The sequence below is a fragment of the Marmota flaviventris genome, chromosome 4, assembly GCF_047511675.1.
Source record: "Marmota flaviventris isolate mMarFla1 chromosome 4, mMarFla1.hap1, whole genome shotgun sequence".
Taxonomy (NCBI): domain Eukaryota; kingdom Metazoa; phylum Chordata; class Mammalia; order Rodentia; family Sciuridae; genus Marmota; species Marmota flaviventris.
Genome location: NC_092501.1, coordinates 8,527,364 through 8,544,904, shown reverse-complemented (window position 1 = coordinate 8,544,904; position 17,541 = coordinate 8,527,364). Strand labels below are relative to the sequence as shown.

Sequence of the window (17,541 nt, the reverse complement as noted above, 5' to 3'; positions counted from 1 at the left end):
AAATGTTTCCTCTTGAGATTTTCTTCTCAGGTCTTTTGGCCACAGCAATGCAAAACTGACTAAACACTCTTAAAAGCATTTTACCTCTTATTTTCATTTTTGGAGGCCCAAAAGAAAATAATAGGTCTAGAATACAATTTTATTCCTTTCCAAAATAAATTATTTCTGTTACAGTTTTTTTTTTTCATTTACTGATATCAAATTAGCCACAGTAGCCCACACCTATAATCCCAGTGACTTGGGAGGCTGAGACAGGAGGATGGCAGGTTTAAAGCCAGCCTCAGAAACATAGTGAAACCCTGCCTCAACGTAAAAATAATAAAAAGCAAATAAAAAGGACTGGGATGTTTCTCAGTAGAATGCCCTGGTTTTATTCCCCAGTACCAAAGATTAATTAATTTTTTATGAACTAAAAACATCTATGTTTACAGTGTATTTTTAACTTTTCTTGCAAGAAATTTTCAGGCATAAAAATAGACTGCTTAATCTGTTTTCTTGTTTTTCCTTTAGTTGATGGGTATTGAAGTTGATGCAAAGTATGGAGGAACAGGATTCTCATTTTTTTCCAGTATCCTAGTCATAGAGGAATTAGCCAAAGTTGATGCATCTGTTGCTCTCCTATGTGACATCCAGAACACAATAATTAACAAGCTGATTAAAAAACATGGAACAGAAGAACAAAAGACTACCCATCTTCCTAAACTGGTTACAGAAAAAGTGAGTTGAAAATGAGTTGTTGAAATGGTTTGGTCTTTTCTAAGTTTGCAATATTTTCAGGAGAAAAGTAGCTGCAGTGTTAACTTTTATTATCTAGGACACAATGCAGCACCATAAATTAATCAAGCCGTGCTCAGTAACTTACTGGGGGTGGGGGGGGGGGGGAAACTCTGCTTCTCATTTGCCACTTGGAAATTTATACAGTAAAATTATTTCTTTTTTGTCACAATTTTGTTTTCCAATTCTTTTGTTGATAGTTTCATTTGTGTTGAGTTGGCTTTCTCCTCTAATTATTAGAATTAATTTAGATAAACTTAAGCATGTATTCTCAAGTCTGCAAATTTGTCTTAGGCAAATAGTGTGGTAGTTTGAGGGAAATAATACTGTGAGAGTACTGTTTTGATAAATATAGACTTTTTAAAAAGTAGCTATGGGTTTTATTTACAAATGTCCATTTTGCTATAAGCATTTGTCATGCAGAACATAAATGCAATTGTTATTTGGACTTTTTTTTCCTCATGTGTGTAGATAGGAAGCTTCTGCCTTTCAGAGACTGGAGCAGGTAGTGACCCCTTTGCTTTGAAGACCAGAGCTGATAAAAGGGGAAATTACTATCTCATCAATGGGTCAAAGATGTGGATTAGCAATGCTGCACATGCAGGACTCTTCGTGGTTTTCGCAAATGTGGACCCTACCCGTGTAAGTTTGAAAACAAAATTTCTTTTCCTCCTCATCTTTTCTCTTTTTCTTTCCTCCTTCCATTTCCTTTGTAGGACTTAATCTTAAATTTATATTTTCCTTGGTACTGAAAATGTGAGATTGAACTGGCATCTTTTCACCTTATTTATTAATCTCTTAAAATATTTTGACATAATTATTAATTATATGAGACCATTTGTTATTTATCTCCTAATATGCTATAGAAGAAGCCAATCTTTAATTTTATATAATTTCAAATTTTAATAGTGAAGAATTTAAGTACCTATGTAGTACATTTATTTTTAAGAATGTTTTAGAGCTGGACACAATGACATGTAATCTCAGCTACTTGGGAGGCTTAGGTTGGGGGATCACAAGTTCAAGACCAGCTGGGCAACTTAGTGATACCCTGTCTCAAAATTTTAAAGAATTTTAAAAGACTGGGTATATAGAGTGTCCCTGGGTTCAATCCCCAGTACCACAAAAAAAAGTATATTTTTAATATTTCCACTAATATAACATTTAATTGAATTGAAAAACTTTAAGGTATTTAATAAAATTAAATTTAAAACATGGGATTCTCATAATCATACCTTATGACAAAAATAATTTTAATATCCATTATGGTTTCTGAAGAAGCAAAAGAAATGGCAAGGTTCCTGGTGTTGTATCTCACATCTTCCACTTATTTCATAATGCACACATTCAGAGTTCTTTCCTAAGTATTCTAAAGTCCATTTTTAGTTTTCTTTTTCCTTGGAACCCTTTATAAACAAGAGATTTTATAAATCCAAGTGGAAATAGAATTTTAAATCTTCTTTCTAGGGATATAGAGGAATCACCTGCTTCCTAGTAGATCGTGATACAGAAGGCCTTCATATAGGGAAAGCAGAAAATAAACTGGGTATCAGAGCTTCTTCCACCTGCCCAGTAACATTTGAAAATGTCAAGGTGGGTATTTAGAATAATCAGTAAAGTATTGTGAAAGGAGCTTCGGGTGGTACCATAGGGAGTGTGGGTGTGCAAGAGAGCTATCAAAATACTAAGTGGCAAACGGTACGCACAGGAGAGTGTTTTGTGGAATCCTAAAAGTGCTCTTAGGTTAAGTTATCACCAGAGTACTTTTCATAGTAGTTTAGACCAGAGTGGAAACCTTTCTGCCCAGTAACTGGCTCAGAATAAAATGCTGAGAATTAACCTGTTATGTTTTATAACTTGCATACTTCTGAATGACTACTACTTTATAAAGCTTGGTGTACTTGTGAAGGAAGTCTGGTGTCAGTGCACCATAGGCCACAAGATGGGGATGTTGCTCAGTGAGAATGAAGAGCAAGGAGGTAGCACCCCACAAAACAAGATAGCTGGAGTGCTGAGGCTGAGGCTCCAGAGCTTTTACACAGGCACGACAGGTTGTCATGGGTTTCCCATCACTCATAGTGGAGCTTGATCTTCATGCACCTGTGTGTCTGGGGTGGGGGTAGGAGATAACTTTATAGTTGTCATTTGGGTTTGGCTACTTCCCTCCCCTGACCTTCTGATTCTCCTTTTTCTTTCCCATTCTTTCCCATTCTGCCCTGCTCCCTCTCCTAATTGCCCATATTATAAAGCTAAGTATTTTTTATTGTTCCCAATCTGAATCTTTAATCTTATTTTCAAGTACATTTTAGTCTGTTTTCTCATTCCTCCTTTTTTCTCTCTTTTGCATGCACACAGGTATGTATAAACACACTACACACATGCCTCAGTTGACTTTTAAAAAAGGATGAATCATCTCAACAGAAGAAAACCTTATTATTTTACAAGTACTTCATGTTTTTTATAGTTCCTAATGATGTTATCTTACACTATTAATATACAGATAAGAATTGGAGGAAAATTGTTATTTATGCAATTGATGAATTGTTCAACATTCCCTTTTTCTAGAATCATTCATTCATTTATGGAGCAGACTGCTAGGCTCTGCACAATGCAATAGTGAATAACCGACTTGGGGAAGTAGTTGTAGAGACTTGGAGAAATCAGCAGATAATCTCATTAGATTTTAATAAGTACTGTGATCAGGTACTATCACACAAATTGGAAGTATATGAGCCTTTAAATATGTGTGTAATCAAATCAAATTATGTCAAATTAAATTGAGAAAAAGGTGCACATTTGTATTTTCAGGTTCCAGAAGCCAATATCTTGGGACAAATTGGCCACGGCTATAAGTATGCTATAGGAAGTCTTAATGAAGGCAGAATAGGAATTGCTGCACAGGTAAGTCAAATTGTAACTCTTCCACAATATGAGCCAATTAAAATGTAAAAATAAAGAAATACAGTAAGACCAATGAGAATGTGGAAGCTTTTGAACACAAGATGGCACCCTTCCTTTACATGAGATGAAAGAATGGCTTGTTATTTCAGATTCCACTTTAGTCAATTATGTAAGTACCCAGAGAACCAAACAATGGCTTAGTGATAACATGTTTTCTATTTTGAGAACACTGAAATATTATCTAATACCTGACTCAATAACTTCTAAAATGTATTATAAGTTAAATATGTAATTTTTATAAAATCAGCATCTCAAAGCATGAAATTCATTCTGGAAGACATCTTTTAAATTAAGAATAAATACATGTTCTCTGTGATCTCTGACTCAAACAATGAAAGACTCACTGCTTAGTGTTTTACAAGTGTGAAAATGGAGCAATTTTTTGTGGCACATGAAATAAAACAGCCATAAATAAATACACAGTGTAATTTGAGAATTACTCAAATTTTTACCAGATTTACCCTATTGTATATATTCATTTTATATTAAATGACATTATTTTCTAGATTAACGAAATGAATAAAGGCTTTAGTTTATTATATATGAATATCTGAAATTCAATTTAGAGCTTTTAGATTTTGATGTACATTGATATACATTAGCAATTGGAACTGTTAAATGTTAGAGTATTACTCCAGATATTTTCCTGCTGCTGTTACTTTCTTAACAAACTGTTCATTTTGGTGCTGGTAATTAAGTCCAGGGCCTTGAACATGCTAAGCATGCCTGCTACCCCTACTACTGAACTACATCCCCAGCCCAACAGAGTGTTCTTTAGATCAGTAATTAACCTAAGTTTCCCACAAAGCTAGGTAATATGTTACTAAAGAGCACTGGCATATCTATCCTTTTTAAAGTTTTTCTGTGATTTAATTTCATCAGATGTGGCATTAAAAACTACAGTACCAGACCTGATTTTTCCCAGGCATTTAAATAATAGAGATATTCTGGCAGTAAAATACACAGCATGGTCTTTAGTCTAATTACTCCAAGTTATCTTATAACCTAATGAAAAGTTAAGGTCAGATAGTAATTATGTCTCTGTGGATGGCTTTTAGAGGAAGAGGCATAGGTAAAAGAGTGAACTGAGGTCATCCATCCTCAAAACACTGCAGTTGGAGAAAATTTGGTTCTTCAGTATTTTTCATGGAAACATTTTACTGAGATGAAATAGCTTATTTTGATTGATAACTAATGACTTCAGTTTTTGTGTCAGTATAGGCTATTGTTTCCATGCTTTAAACTCTAGTTATGACTGGCATCATCTTTTCTTATAGCCAGAAGCATTGAGCCTACTGCCTCACTTTAAATTGGGGTTTGTGGGGGTTTTGTCCCTTTAATTTTCTTATGTTCTTTTTTTGTTTTTGTTTTGTTTTTTGTTTTCAAGTACTGGGGATCAAAGCCAGAGGCACTCTACCATTGAGATACATCCCCAGCCCTTTTAATTTATTTGATACAGGGTCTCGCTACTTTGCCAAGGTGTTAAATTTGTAATCCTCGTGCCTCAGCCTTCCAAGTCACTGGGATTACAGAAATGAACCACCATGCCTAGCTGTTTCTTTAATATTTAACATTATCTTCTGTTCTGCAGAGAGTTCAAAGTAAAGGCTAAATGAAAATATGAATGAACACTAATGAAATATTGATGTTTGTGGGCATTCCCCCTAAAGCTTTAACTATTGATTTTTTTTTCCTTTTTAAAAACCTCCATAGTTTGACATAATTAGTGATTTAATAGCTACCTAATGTTGAAATTTAGAAACCATTTATAAGCTCAAATAATTCAATAGATATAGAATTGATTAGCAGTGACATAATTCAGCTAAAATTGTTAAATACCATCCCTTATTCTTCTAACTTGTAAATTAATGATTTTACCAGATGCTATCAGTTGTTCTCAACCTTATCTGTGCATTAAATCACCCAGAGTTTTAAAATGCTGATGTTTAGAACACACTTAACCACCTCCTCCACTTCCAAGATTTGGATTCAGTTCTTATACTCAGATGTTATACCCAGGCATGGATTTGTTTTAATCAAGTTCCCCAAATGATCCTAATGTGCATCTAAGTTTGGGAAATCCTGTTCTGTTATGTTCTGATGTCCCTTCCATTGGAACTTTCATTAATTATAGGCAAAATGGATAGGAAGGTAGAAGGTTAAGAAGTGATCTTCCATATTTGACTTCTGGAAGGACTGGAGAGGACACTTATTACTGTCTTGAAGGCCAGTTCTGGGCAGAATTTCTGTGGCTCACTTTGTGCCTAGAGGATCAGAGCTTAAAGAAAAAGATTCCTGAACAGTAGCTTAGTTGCATGAATACAGCCATGCCAGAAGATTTACTCTGTCCTAGAATTAAATACACTCATATTTATATGACACCAGTCCAGATTTTCTCCCAGTTACTGGAAGTTCAGTTCTATAAATGCAATAGATGAAGATGTGTAGTTAATACATACCTCAGCACTTCGGTAGATCAAGTTCTCCTCCTACTCCATCTGTTCAATCTGCTAGAAAAGTAATTTATGACTTGGGTAACTACAACCATAAACTTGTGGAAAAGTGAGAAATTCTGGTTTTCTTTTCCTTCTTTTTTTTTAAACAGATGCTGGGACTGGCCCAAGGATGCTTTGACTACACCATTCCATATATTAAAGAAAGGATACAATTTGGCCAAAGAATATTTGATTTTCAGGTACATAATTAGACTGTTCTACTATCCCAGACTCTCCTCTCTTCCAGTTGATAAGGAGCTTTGTTGAAAATCCATGGAGGGAATCACTGGAGGGGATTTTAATGGAGGGAGGAGGGCAGGAATAGGCCTCTGAGCATGCACTTGTACATGCTTTGATCTTTGTCAAGGGTGGAACTGTCATCCTTGTGTTCCAGCTGTGCTGTGACATGGGATGTCTTGGTGAATTTTTCAGAGATTTCTCCTCACTGCTTCGTAAGTACAGGACATGAAGTCTGAAGTCAGACTTCATGGGTTCAAATCCTAGTTCTGCTACTTGCACATTGTGTATCATTTTATCTGAAATGCTTGGGAGCAGAAGTGTTGCAGATATCAGGTGTTTTCAGATTTTGAAATATTTACATAGACATAATAAGACATCTTGGGGATGGTCCCCCTGTCTAAACACAAAATTCATTTGTACCTCAAATACATCTTATATACATAGCCTGAAGGTAATTTTATATGACGTACTTAATGATGTTGTACACAAAACAAAGCTTCATGTTGTAGATTTTTTCATTTGTGGCATCATGTTGCCATTCAAAAATTTTCAGATTTTGGGACATTTATGGATTTCACATTTTCAAATCCGGGTGTTCAATCTGTCATAGCTTTAGGCTTTGATCACTCTAAGCCTCAAATGCCTCATTTATAATATAAAGATAATATGATATGAGACATCCTATTTTAAATTAGATATGTGTGAAGTGTTTAACACACTTCATGGTGTAATAGTTCTCAGTAGATGGTAAAACTCGTCTTAAGTGCCCTAGTCAGACCAGACCCATGTGGTAATCTCAGAGGGCACCTTGACACATGCATCTTACTGGAGATACAGTTTGCTAATGCAATTGAGATACTCTGAACCAGACATTTTGGGAAATACTGGACTGGTCCACTGATAGGGCATTCAGGGATTCCTTGATGGCAAGGGTATTCTTGTCCATATTGAGGTCTTACCAGCGTCAGGACAGCCTGTAGAAGCAGCTTACCAGGCATTGCAGGCACCCTGAAGTGTATTACCTAAAATTCCAGAATAATTACTTTACATAGTTGCAAAAACCTCCCTTTTTATTTTAATAGTCTGAGTTCCAAGTATAATTTCTTACTATACTATCAGCTCTGTCATGCTACATTGTCTTCAGGTTTATAATCACTAGACATCACATGAGCATACTCAAACTGCATGTGTGGAGATATAAAGCCATGGACATGCAGTTAATCCAAGACCCAGAGACTGAGCATGGCACACCTGACCAGAGCCTGCACAGCCCATGCTGTCATCCCCATGCTATACTCAGGAAACTGAGGCACTTGGAGGGCAAGTTTTCAAGGTCATGTTACTAGTATGGTACCAAAATTACAGGTTTTTGTCTTAGTTTTTGGTCTTGCATTTCATTGTACTCAAGTCCTATCTCAGAGCCATCTTCCACATAGCTCACAGCAAGGACAGAAGGCGAGAAGGGTTTGAGGAGGCTGTTGATCTTCTCTGCAGGAAACAGTGTTTACATGTGTATGTATACATATACGTATAATATACACATTTATATATGTGTATATACATATATAAATATATACACATGTACACCTGGGGGTCAGATGTACTAACAAGTGTAATCACAAAGACAGTTTTAGAAATACCTGGGGTGAGTAATTTTTTTGAAACTTAGAAATTTGATCCTAAAAACCACCATTAACTATATAAGCTTTGATTAAAGTTAGTAGGGTTTTATGTATTTCATCTCATTAGAATGATTTGGGTTTGCTTTGCATATGTTCATTTATTTCTTACTCGGGAGGGTAAAGACCAGACCTCCTCCTTACTTCTTTCAGTTTGTCGAACATGCTCTTCATGCCAGGCCCTGTGCTCACAGTGTATTTAGGGAACTAATATGCAGCAACAGTGTGCTCTTTAGGGAAGGAAACACAACCACTATCCCTTTTCTGCCTTGTGTGTACTTACTGGAATAGACAACATGGATGGTGACTGTAGATTTAAATGAACTGAATGTATTTTATGAAAACAGTCTGAATCTCTGAGTTTCACATAAGAAGCTAGAAAAACTTTTCATAACATTGATATTGGCATAGAAATAGACAAATTGACTGATAGAACAAAATAGAAAGGCCAGAAATAGATCCATGCAGGTATGCAAATTGATATATATTAAAGATGAAATTGTAAATAATGAAACTATCCTTACCTCACACCATATGCAGAAAATAGATTTCAGATGTATTAAAGGGATAATGTAAGAAGCAAAACTTTAAAAATCACAGGGGAAAACAGAATAAAACACACAAGAACTAATCATAAAGGATAAAATTGGTGAATTTGACTACCAAATTTCTTTCCCTCACAAGATGCCAGGAAGTATTTTACTCAGCATTAAAAGAGAATAAAATCATGGCATTTGCAGGTATAAATGGATGGCGTTGGAGAATATCACGCTAAGTGAAGTAAGCCAATCCCGAGAAACCAAAGGCTGAATGTTTTCTCTGATAAGTGGATGCTGATCCATAATGGGGCAGGAGGCGAGGCATGGGAGGAATGGAAGAACTTTGGATAGGGCAAGGGGAAGGGAGGGGGCATGGGGGTAGGAAAGATGGTGGAATGAAATGGATATCATTACCCTGGGTACATGTATGACTGCACATATGGTGTGACTCTACTTTGTATACAACCAGAGAAATGAAAAATTGTGCTCCATTTATGTACTATGATTGAAATGCATTCTGCTGTCATGTATAACTAATTAGAACAAATAAATTAATTAATTTTTTAAAAGAAGATGCCAGGAAGTAAAAAGATCATAATGGAGAAGATATTTGTGTTACACATAGATTTGAGGGTGTTTGGTTTGTTACCATGTTTCATAACCTATATGTATGTAACTTAGTCTTTTTTTACACATCAAAATTTGATGTATCTCGTACCACAGACAGAAGAATCTACAGGGTATTTGCAAACAGTGCCATTTTTCTGCAGTTTATTCCTCCCTTTTGTTTAGGAAAGGCCATTCCTGGGATTATATGAGTACTTGCCCAATCAAGAGTCTGTCTTAACATTCAGCACAGATTATTATATTTATTTGTCTGTTCTCCCTGCAGGATGCCATAAATCAGAAGGACAGGGAACTCTTGACTATAATGTTCAGTGTGATGTCTGCATTGCTCAGCATAGTGCCTGGCATATACTAGCCGTTCAATAAATGTCTGGGTGAATAGATAAGTTAAGCATGAGAATCATTTCAGTCTATAATAAACATCTTGTGCCTAGATTTCCAGGAAATTGCTTATATCTCTAAATATTATCATTCATTTCTCACTCATTAAATCACTCACTTTTTTTACCCTCAAAAATATCAGAGTGGTATGAGTTTTTTTAGTGTGGTTTTTTTTAAGTTCTTGTTCTGTTTTCTATAACCTTAAAGAAAGTGGTATCTGTTATTGGGTTTTTTAGTAAAGTCACATTAATAAAGTCACTCAAAGGGGGTGCTTCAAATATTCCTTCATTGCTTTGCATTTAATATCATGTGATGCCTTGAGACCATGTGCAAAATCAGAATTTTCTTTTTTTATATACACATTTATTTTATTTATTTTTATGTGGTGCTGAGGATCGAACCCAGGGCCTCACATGTGCTAGGCATGCACTCTACCGCTGAGCCACAACTCCAGCCCCAGAATTTTCTTAATTCTATCAAATAAAGAATATAAAGTTTTGCTATTAGAGTTTAATTTAAGCTCAATTTTCATCATAAAAGAGAATTGAAAATAATTGTTAATAACACTCAGATTTTTAAATCTGACTTTGAGATATTAAATCTTGACAATTATAAAGAATTACATGAGCTTTGAATTTTTCTGAGAAAAGAGCAATCTTGTAATGTCTTAGTTCATTTTTAGATTGGAGATTTTAAAGTATTTTAGAAATGAGTATGAATTTCCTTTGGGATATATTTTGAATCTGTCAGGGTTATATCTTCTGAAAGGACCAAAGCTGTCTCAAGAGATCCTAACTCTCCATCTTGGGCCTTGAATGTTTCAGGGGCTCCAACACCAAGTGGCTCACGTGGCCACCCAGCTGGAAGCTACACGATTACTGATATACAACGCTGCTAGGCTTGTAGAAACTGGAAGACCATTCATCAAAGAAGCATCTATGGCCAAATATTATGCAGCAGAGGTAAAAAAAAAAATGGAATTTTTTATTTTTACCTTCCCACTTAAGAATGTTGACTGAACTCAGGTTTTTTTTTCAAGTAGGTAACATGGACTTTTCACTTCTGACAGTTGAAAAGCAAAAAAGCAAAGCTACCCTAGGAGAACATTTTAATTCTGTGGGGTCTTGTGTTTTCATGAGTAGTCAGTTCAGGTAGCCCACCCTAACAAGTCCACAGAGGAGCCTCCTGTGAGCAGTGGTGTCAGGCCCATGGTTTCAGGTTGGGGCATGGAAGATGAGGTGTTAGCAAATGAGATTAAAAGCGCAAAGAAAAAAATTGTCTGTGTTTAATGTTTTCTGCTCATACTTAACATTTAAGGAGTTATAGTTTGGCTGGAGAAATTAGCCACATCATTGAACAGCTATTTCCCAGTCTTGACAATATGTCTGATTTATTTTAAATACTCATTTAAGCTCTCCAGTCCCTAAATTTATCCTCCTACCTTAACCTCCCTTGTGTTCCAACTAATGCGTCCAGCCTGTGCTTAACCTGCCCATCTACCCAGTGCACCAGTCAGAAACCTCAGTGTCATCTTAACATTCTCCTTCTTCCCCATGTTAAATCTGTCATCCGTTCTTGTAGATCTACCTGCAAAAGATTTCTTGAATTTATGTACTTTTCTCTCCCTGAAACGTCTCCATCCAAGCAAGACATGTCATTTCTTCACCAAACTACTGCAGTCACCTAACTGCTATCATGGTTCCTGTTGCTGACTCCAAAGTATCCATGAGGTCATGTCACTCTCCACTTTAAACCTTTACTTCATTGCCTTCTCATACAAATATTTTTGTGTTAGTTTTCTATCACCACTACTGCAAATAACCAAAAATGAAGTGGCCTAAAACAGTGTAACTTTATTGTATCCCACTTCTGGTGGTCAGAAGTCTGAGATGGGTCTAACTGGGATCAAATCAAGATGTTGGCAAGCCTGCCTTCCTGGAGACTCCCAAGGAGAATGTGATTCCAGCTTAGGTAGGCTGCTTGCATTCCTCAACTTCTTCCTCCTGTACTGTCTGTACAGCCAGTGCTGTAGCAGAGTTGAAGCTCTCCCACACTTCCTGTTGCCTTCAGTGATTGACTACTTTGCCTTTCTCTGCCCCTTATTAAAAAACCTTGTGATGACATTAGATCCACCCAGATGATCCAGAATAAAATCTCCATCCCAGGGTCTTTAATATAATCACAGTGGCAAAGACATTGCCATGTAAGGTATCTTATTCTGTTCCTGAGGATTAGGCTGTGGGCATCCTGGAGGGACCAGTACCAATAGTCAAGCTGCTCACCCTCCTCTAAGGCTGGCCTACCCCTCCATTCTCTTTTTATCACAGCTTTCCCTGAACCCAGCCCATCAGCTCTCTCTCTCAGGTACCTGAGGATGATGAGCCCCTTCTCCCAGTGGCACCTTTGCACGTGTTGTTTCTCAGATTAAAACATGCCCTGTAACTCCTATTTAGGTCTCAGGCTGTCTCCTCCAGTATCCCACCATGTAAATCACATCACTTTCCCAGCAAGCTCCTCTTTTGCCCTATGCAGTTTATCAGTTTCTGTGCTTTTGGTTTAATGTCTTTCTCTACGTGACCACCAGGACCAAAGGGGCAGTGACTGCTCACTGCCAACCATTGTATACCCACAGGCTGGCAGAGTATGCAGTATAAAGGACACCCTTGACAAATGTCTGCTAATAAATCATACCTAGTGGCAAGCATATGCGTGTGAGCAATTCTTTGGTTTTCTGGGTTGGGGGCGTAGGTCAGGTGGAGTGATTGCCTAGCATTCCAGTACTGCAGAAGACAAACAGAACACCAATATTCTGATTTTCTTAAGGAAAAAGGAATTTTGCAAATTAATAGGATACTTATATTAGAGAGAATGGTACAAAAAAATGCTAGTTTATAAAACAACTTCAGTCCTTCCAGTTGCCAGTAATAATAAATCCATGTTACTAAAATATCATTAACGAGTGTTTATAATCATAAATTATGTGGTGTCATTATGTAACTTGCTGCTTGTTTTTTGGTAGATTGCAGGGCTAACAACTAGTAAATGTATTGAATGGATGGGAGGAGTAGGCTACACAAAAGATTACCCTGTGGAAAAATACTTCCGAGACGCAAAGATTGGTAAGTAGATTTTTTTTTACATTTTATTTTGTTGTTATTTTGGCATTTGAGCTATTATATTTGTTGATTTTATTTTACTGGTACCTTGGCATAAGTAGTTTTAATCTCTTCAGTTTATTGGCGCTCTTCTTGTATCTGGATTTTTTTTTTTTTTGCCCACCTCTTCTATCTGAAAATTGAATTTGGATTTTAAAAACATCAATTTGTCTTTTTTAAGTGCCTCAACAGGCCTTTGAGTAAAACTGCATCAAGATCTACTATCTTAATTTTTCTTTTACTAAAAGTCTTAATATTTGTGACTAGTGTGATTTAATGCTGTTTTTTGAAGTAGGGTTCTAATTTCAGAAGCTAAGTGCCCTATCAGGCTGGAGTGGTCCAGTGCTCTACCACCTGAAAGGAAAATAAACACACCAGCTCAGACGCCACATGTTCCTCAGAGACAGTCAGAGCTTATGCATTGATGGTTTAGGAACCAGAATCTTCAATTGCTCCATGCTGATTCTGGACATTTTATAAGCCAAGGAAAATTGTCATCTTTTCTTGGTCAAAATGACTTTGTCCAGTACTTCCATATTCTGGGGACATTAAATAATGTGACTAGCAATGGATTTGAGCAACTACAGAGGTAGTGTTTATAGTTTTGTCTTCGACTCTTAGCTGTGGGTCCCTTCCTAATTGTTCCTTTTGCTTCCTCTCATTTAAGGTACAATCTATGAAGGAACTTCCAATATCCAGCTGAACACCATTGCAAAGTACATCGACCAGGAATACTGATGGCCCTGGGTCTGGGCCCCTCCTGAATGCCATTGGTCTAACATTCTAAACTCCTGTGCATTGTTGGGGGTATTAGGCTCCATGGCATTGTGGTGTTTTATTGAGGTCCCCAGTCCAGGTCTGTGGCCTTGGCCTTTTCCCTTTATGGGCACAGGAGATCATTTTTTAATTTGGGAAGAAATGCATCCATATTTTCTCCAAAATTGACTTAAAACTTATGTTAATATTTATATAAATTATCACTGTAATTTCAGAGTATACAAAAGCTTTGCTCTGTCAACATTTGGAAAAATGAAGGCATCAAAGTATTAAAAAAGTAGTTATTTTATATTTCTTCTAAATCTTTATATTACTACATCAGAGAAACATTTGTTACAGTCAACGATTTTTATTCGATACTTTATAGATTTTATTGTAAGTAGCCAAATGAGGCCAAAAATGATAGAAATTTATTTGGAAAAAATCTAAAACTTCTAAAAAAAAAAATCAGTGAATGGGTGGAAATTAAGGGTGTAACTTTATAGGTCTTATAATAAAGCAATATAATTTGCCACTTTAATTAACCTATATAAAAACTGCATTTCATAATGGTTTCAGACGATCGTTTTAAAAATCTGTCTTTGCATTAATTTTCAACTATGAAGTTCAAATGAAGTTGTTTTAACTGAAAATGTCTAAAATTGTAATATTCATTCTGTTTTGCACTATTTTCAATAATATAATTTCTCTGTGTATGTGTTTTGTTTTTGTTTTGTTTTGTGTGTGTATGTGGTACTGGGGATTGAACCCAGGGCCTTGTCGATTCGAGGCAAGCACTCTACCAACTGAGCTATATCCCCAGTCCTCTCTCTCTGTTTTGATTGAATGCTCTTTTCTCAAACTTTGTTATTGGGCTTCATCCTAAATAGTAACTAATTCAAAAATTGGGTTTTGGTTCAGTGATTCTCAAGAAAGAGAGATGTTGCCTCCATTAAGAAGCATATCAGAATCTTATAAGGAATGAGGGATAGAAGGAAGCTGTAGAGTTTGAAAAATCATAATCAACTTAAAGCAATTTCATATATGCGAAGACAAAAGTAAATATTTTTCTACAATACAAATGACAGAAAGGTGGATCCCAACAAAATACATAGCAGGCAATGCCATTCCTTCCATATAGGGAGTCTCAGCAGGAAAAAACCCTCCAGGGTGGATCCTAAATTCTCACAGGAGGACAACAGATGAGAGTTTTGTATTCCCTAAAAAAGAGACATGGGTCAAACATGAGAATTGTTCCAAGCCTCATGCAATTTCACTGAAAGTAATCATTATTATTATTATATGGGGCATTTTTGTACTTTAATGAAAGGATAAATACTAAGAAAACCTGACATTTTCAAAGTAATTTTGCTTTACACATTCATGTTTATTGAGTTGTGTTAATTTCTGCAATGCAAATCATAGTTAAGTATTCAAAGTTGTGTAAACACAATTCAGGTAGGAATTACATTAAAATATTAGGAAGAAATAAGGACAAATTTAGACCTTGGTCCAAAGAGAGAGTCTGCTTTACATTCAGATAGGAAGATGATGGAAACCCCATCCAGTCTTTCAAAACAAAAAGACAGTCATTTGGTAAGAGTAGGGGGTCAGTGAACTACCCTGGAAGTGGGTGAAATGCCCTGGGTGGCTTGGATATTTTTCATCTCTGATGATATGGAAGAGAGGTGGATGTTACAGACGATGGAGGAAGAGCCGATATTAGTAAACAGAATCCCACCCTCTTCCTGTACAGTCGGAAACTTGTGAAAGTACAATTAACCTCATGTTTAAATTTGCAGTTATCAGAGGCTGCCGTATATATCTGGACCATGAGTGTATATTTAGGAATGATGAAGTTCTAATTTGTGGTGTATACTTTGTGCATGTCACAGAGAATAGTCAAAATTAATCATGTTCTATATTCTTGTTATTATATGATCTTATCATCTTCTGTTAGTGAATCATTGTGTTGTTTAACCAGAGAAGATACTGTGGGTTTTCCCTGTTGTTCTTTCATTATAGCTTTTCTTCTGATAACCATGACTTTGGGATCTTTAAAATTTTCTATCTTGAGTTTGTGTCTGGTGGAGATCCAGCCTCCTGAAGCCTGTTGTTATTGTTTGTTACTTTGAGGATTGGGCTGTTAATTTGAGGATTGGGCTATTAGTTTGAGGATGGGGATTAGAAAGTAGAGAACTATTTGACCATATTTGGGGGTGGGGGGAGCTGGTCTTAACTCAGCTGCCATATTAGTATTGTTAGAGAAGTCATCCATGAAAATGAATCGGTATCAAGAATTTTAGAATCATGGAAGGTTAGACCTAGAAAGACCTTAGAGAACCACCCAGACATTTCCTCATTTTTAAAGTGAAGGATCATAGCCTTTGCTCTCCCAAGATTATGCAGGCACAAAGACAAGAATCGAAATACACTATTAACACTGTCCCTGTTCAACAGATCTTGGATTTCTTCCCTGCTATTGTGTGTTGGTTTATTTTAGATTTAACTGGTGAAGAATGAACATTTCAAGTATTAGGATTCATCGGTGTCTCACTTACATATATTAATCACTTGCTAAAGGCACTGGCATTTAACATGCTCTCCTAGATTGTAGCTGGGATCAAATATGAAGATTATTGTATGTGATCGTTTGACTTCATTGTTATACTGTAGTTTAGTAAATGCACTCACTAGTTGTATTCTCGCTGCTTTATTTATGCTGATCTTTCATAAAGTGAAAGTTTTGTTTTAATGTTTTTTATCAGAATGTATTCACTATTACAAAATCAATATTTTATGATGAATGAAAACATAATGCACTAAATTAACTGGAGATTTTTGCTACTTTAATAAGACAAAATCGTTTACACATTTAGATGAAGAAAATAATGTAATTTTCCTGCAAGATAGATGCAACACTTTTGTTTACCAAGTCAATAGCTCGCCTCTCCTGTAAACCAAGTTTAAATTCACGACACTAAAGAAAAATTTACCAGTGTCCTCTACCCGCCCCCTGGCAAAATAATTAGCTCTTGAGTAGAGAAGTCACCTCTTTTTGAGCATATCCTCATGGTTCATATATTATCTGACTGATATTTAAGCCTGTGGCTTATGATTTACTTTTGGAAACTTTATGTTATTGTACTTTTTACTCAGTGGTACACTACAGTCTAAAGCCATAGAAGATTTCAGCTTATCTGACCCACTGTTTCCTACATTATTTTAGAAATCCAGATTTTCCTTTTGTCATTCAGCAACATGTTTGAGTAATTACTATATCGGAAGTACTATGGGCTCTGACCTGCCATTGTAAATGAATTAGAACAGCTCCTTATTTAAATGTGTGCCCACCTTACTGTCTTTTTAATGTTTTCATTGGTGTATCCTCATAAAAAGATGGAGTAGAAAACTACCAAGGTCAACCCAATTCAGAAGTACCCCCTCAGATCTGTTAGAATGACAAGTGCTAACACCTCTTAAGCTTCCCATGTGCCTGTGCCAACTGTCATACTTCATTTTTGGTACATATTAACTCATACAGCCTATGAGTTGGATGCTCTTATATCCCATTTTATAGGCAAGGAGACTGGGGCATAGAGAATTTCAATAAGATGCTCATTGGTACATGGCTAGAAAAGTATTGAAAAATAAATGAACTACAGAGTGCCAAGATGCCATCTCCTCCAGAATTTCAACGGCAACATGCTATATGCCACAGGTGACTTTTTTTTCTTTTTGGTACCAGAGATTGTACCCAGGGCCACTCTAACATTGAGCTAAAGAGCTAAATCCTCAAACCTTTTTATTTTTTATTATTATTTTGTTTAATTTTGAGATAGGGTCTTGCTAAGTCACTTAGAGCCTCACTAAGTTACTGAGGCTGGCTTTGAACTTGTGGTCCTCCTGCCTCAGTCTTCTGAGCCAATGGCAT

At 36.2% G+C, this 17,541-nt stretch overlaps 1 protein-coding gene across 1 annotated transcript in view; it reads left to right on the top strand.

Moving 5' to 3' along the window:
- The window catches only part of Acadsb (acyl-CoA dehydrogenase short/branched chain), a 42,515-nt gene extending 26,206 nt beyond the window's left edge, over window positions 1–16,309 (top strand). The window contains exons 4-11 of the mRNA XM_027930283.2: window positions 511–717; window positions 1,246–1,416; window positions 2,242–2,367; window positions 3,583–3,675; window positions 6,341–6,430; window positions 10,521–10,658; window positions 12,716–12,815; window positions 13,519–16,309. Coding sequence (XP_027786084.1) covers window positions 511–717; window positions 1,246–1,416; window positions 2,242–2,367; window positions 3,583–3,675; window positions 6,341–6,430; window positions 10,521–10,658; window positions 12,716–12,815; window positions 13,519–13,589 — 996 coding nt within the window. The 3' untranslated portion in view covers window positions 13,590–16,309. The remainder of the gene's footprint in view (window positions 1–510; window positions 718–1,245; window positions 1,417–2,241; window positions 2,368–3,582; window positions 3,676–6,340; window positions 6,431–10,520; window positions 10,659–12,715; window positions 12,816–13,518) is intronic.
- The last annotated feature ends 1,232 nt before the right edge of the window (window positions 16,310–17,541 follow it).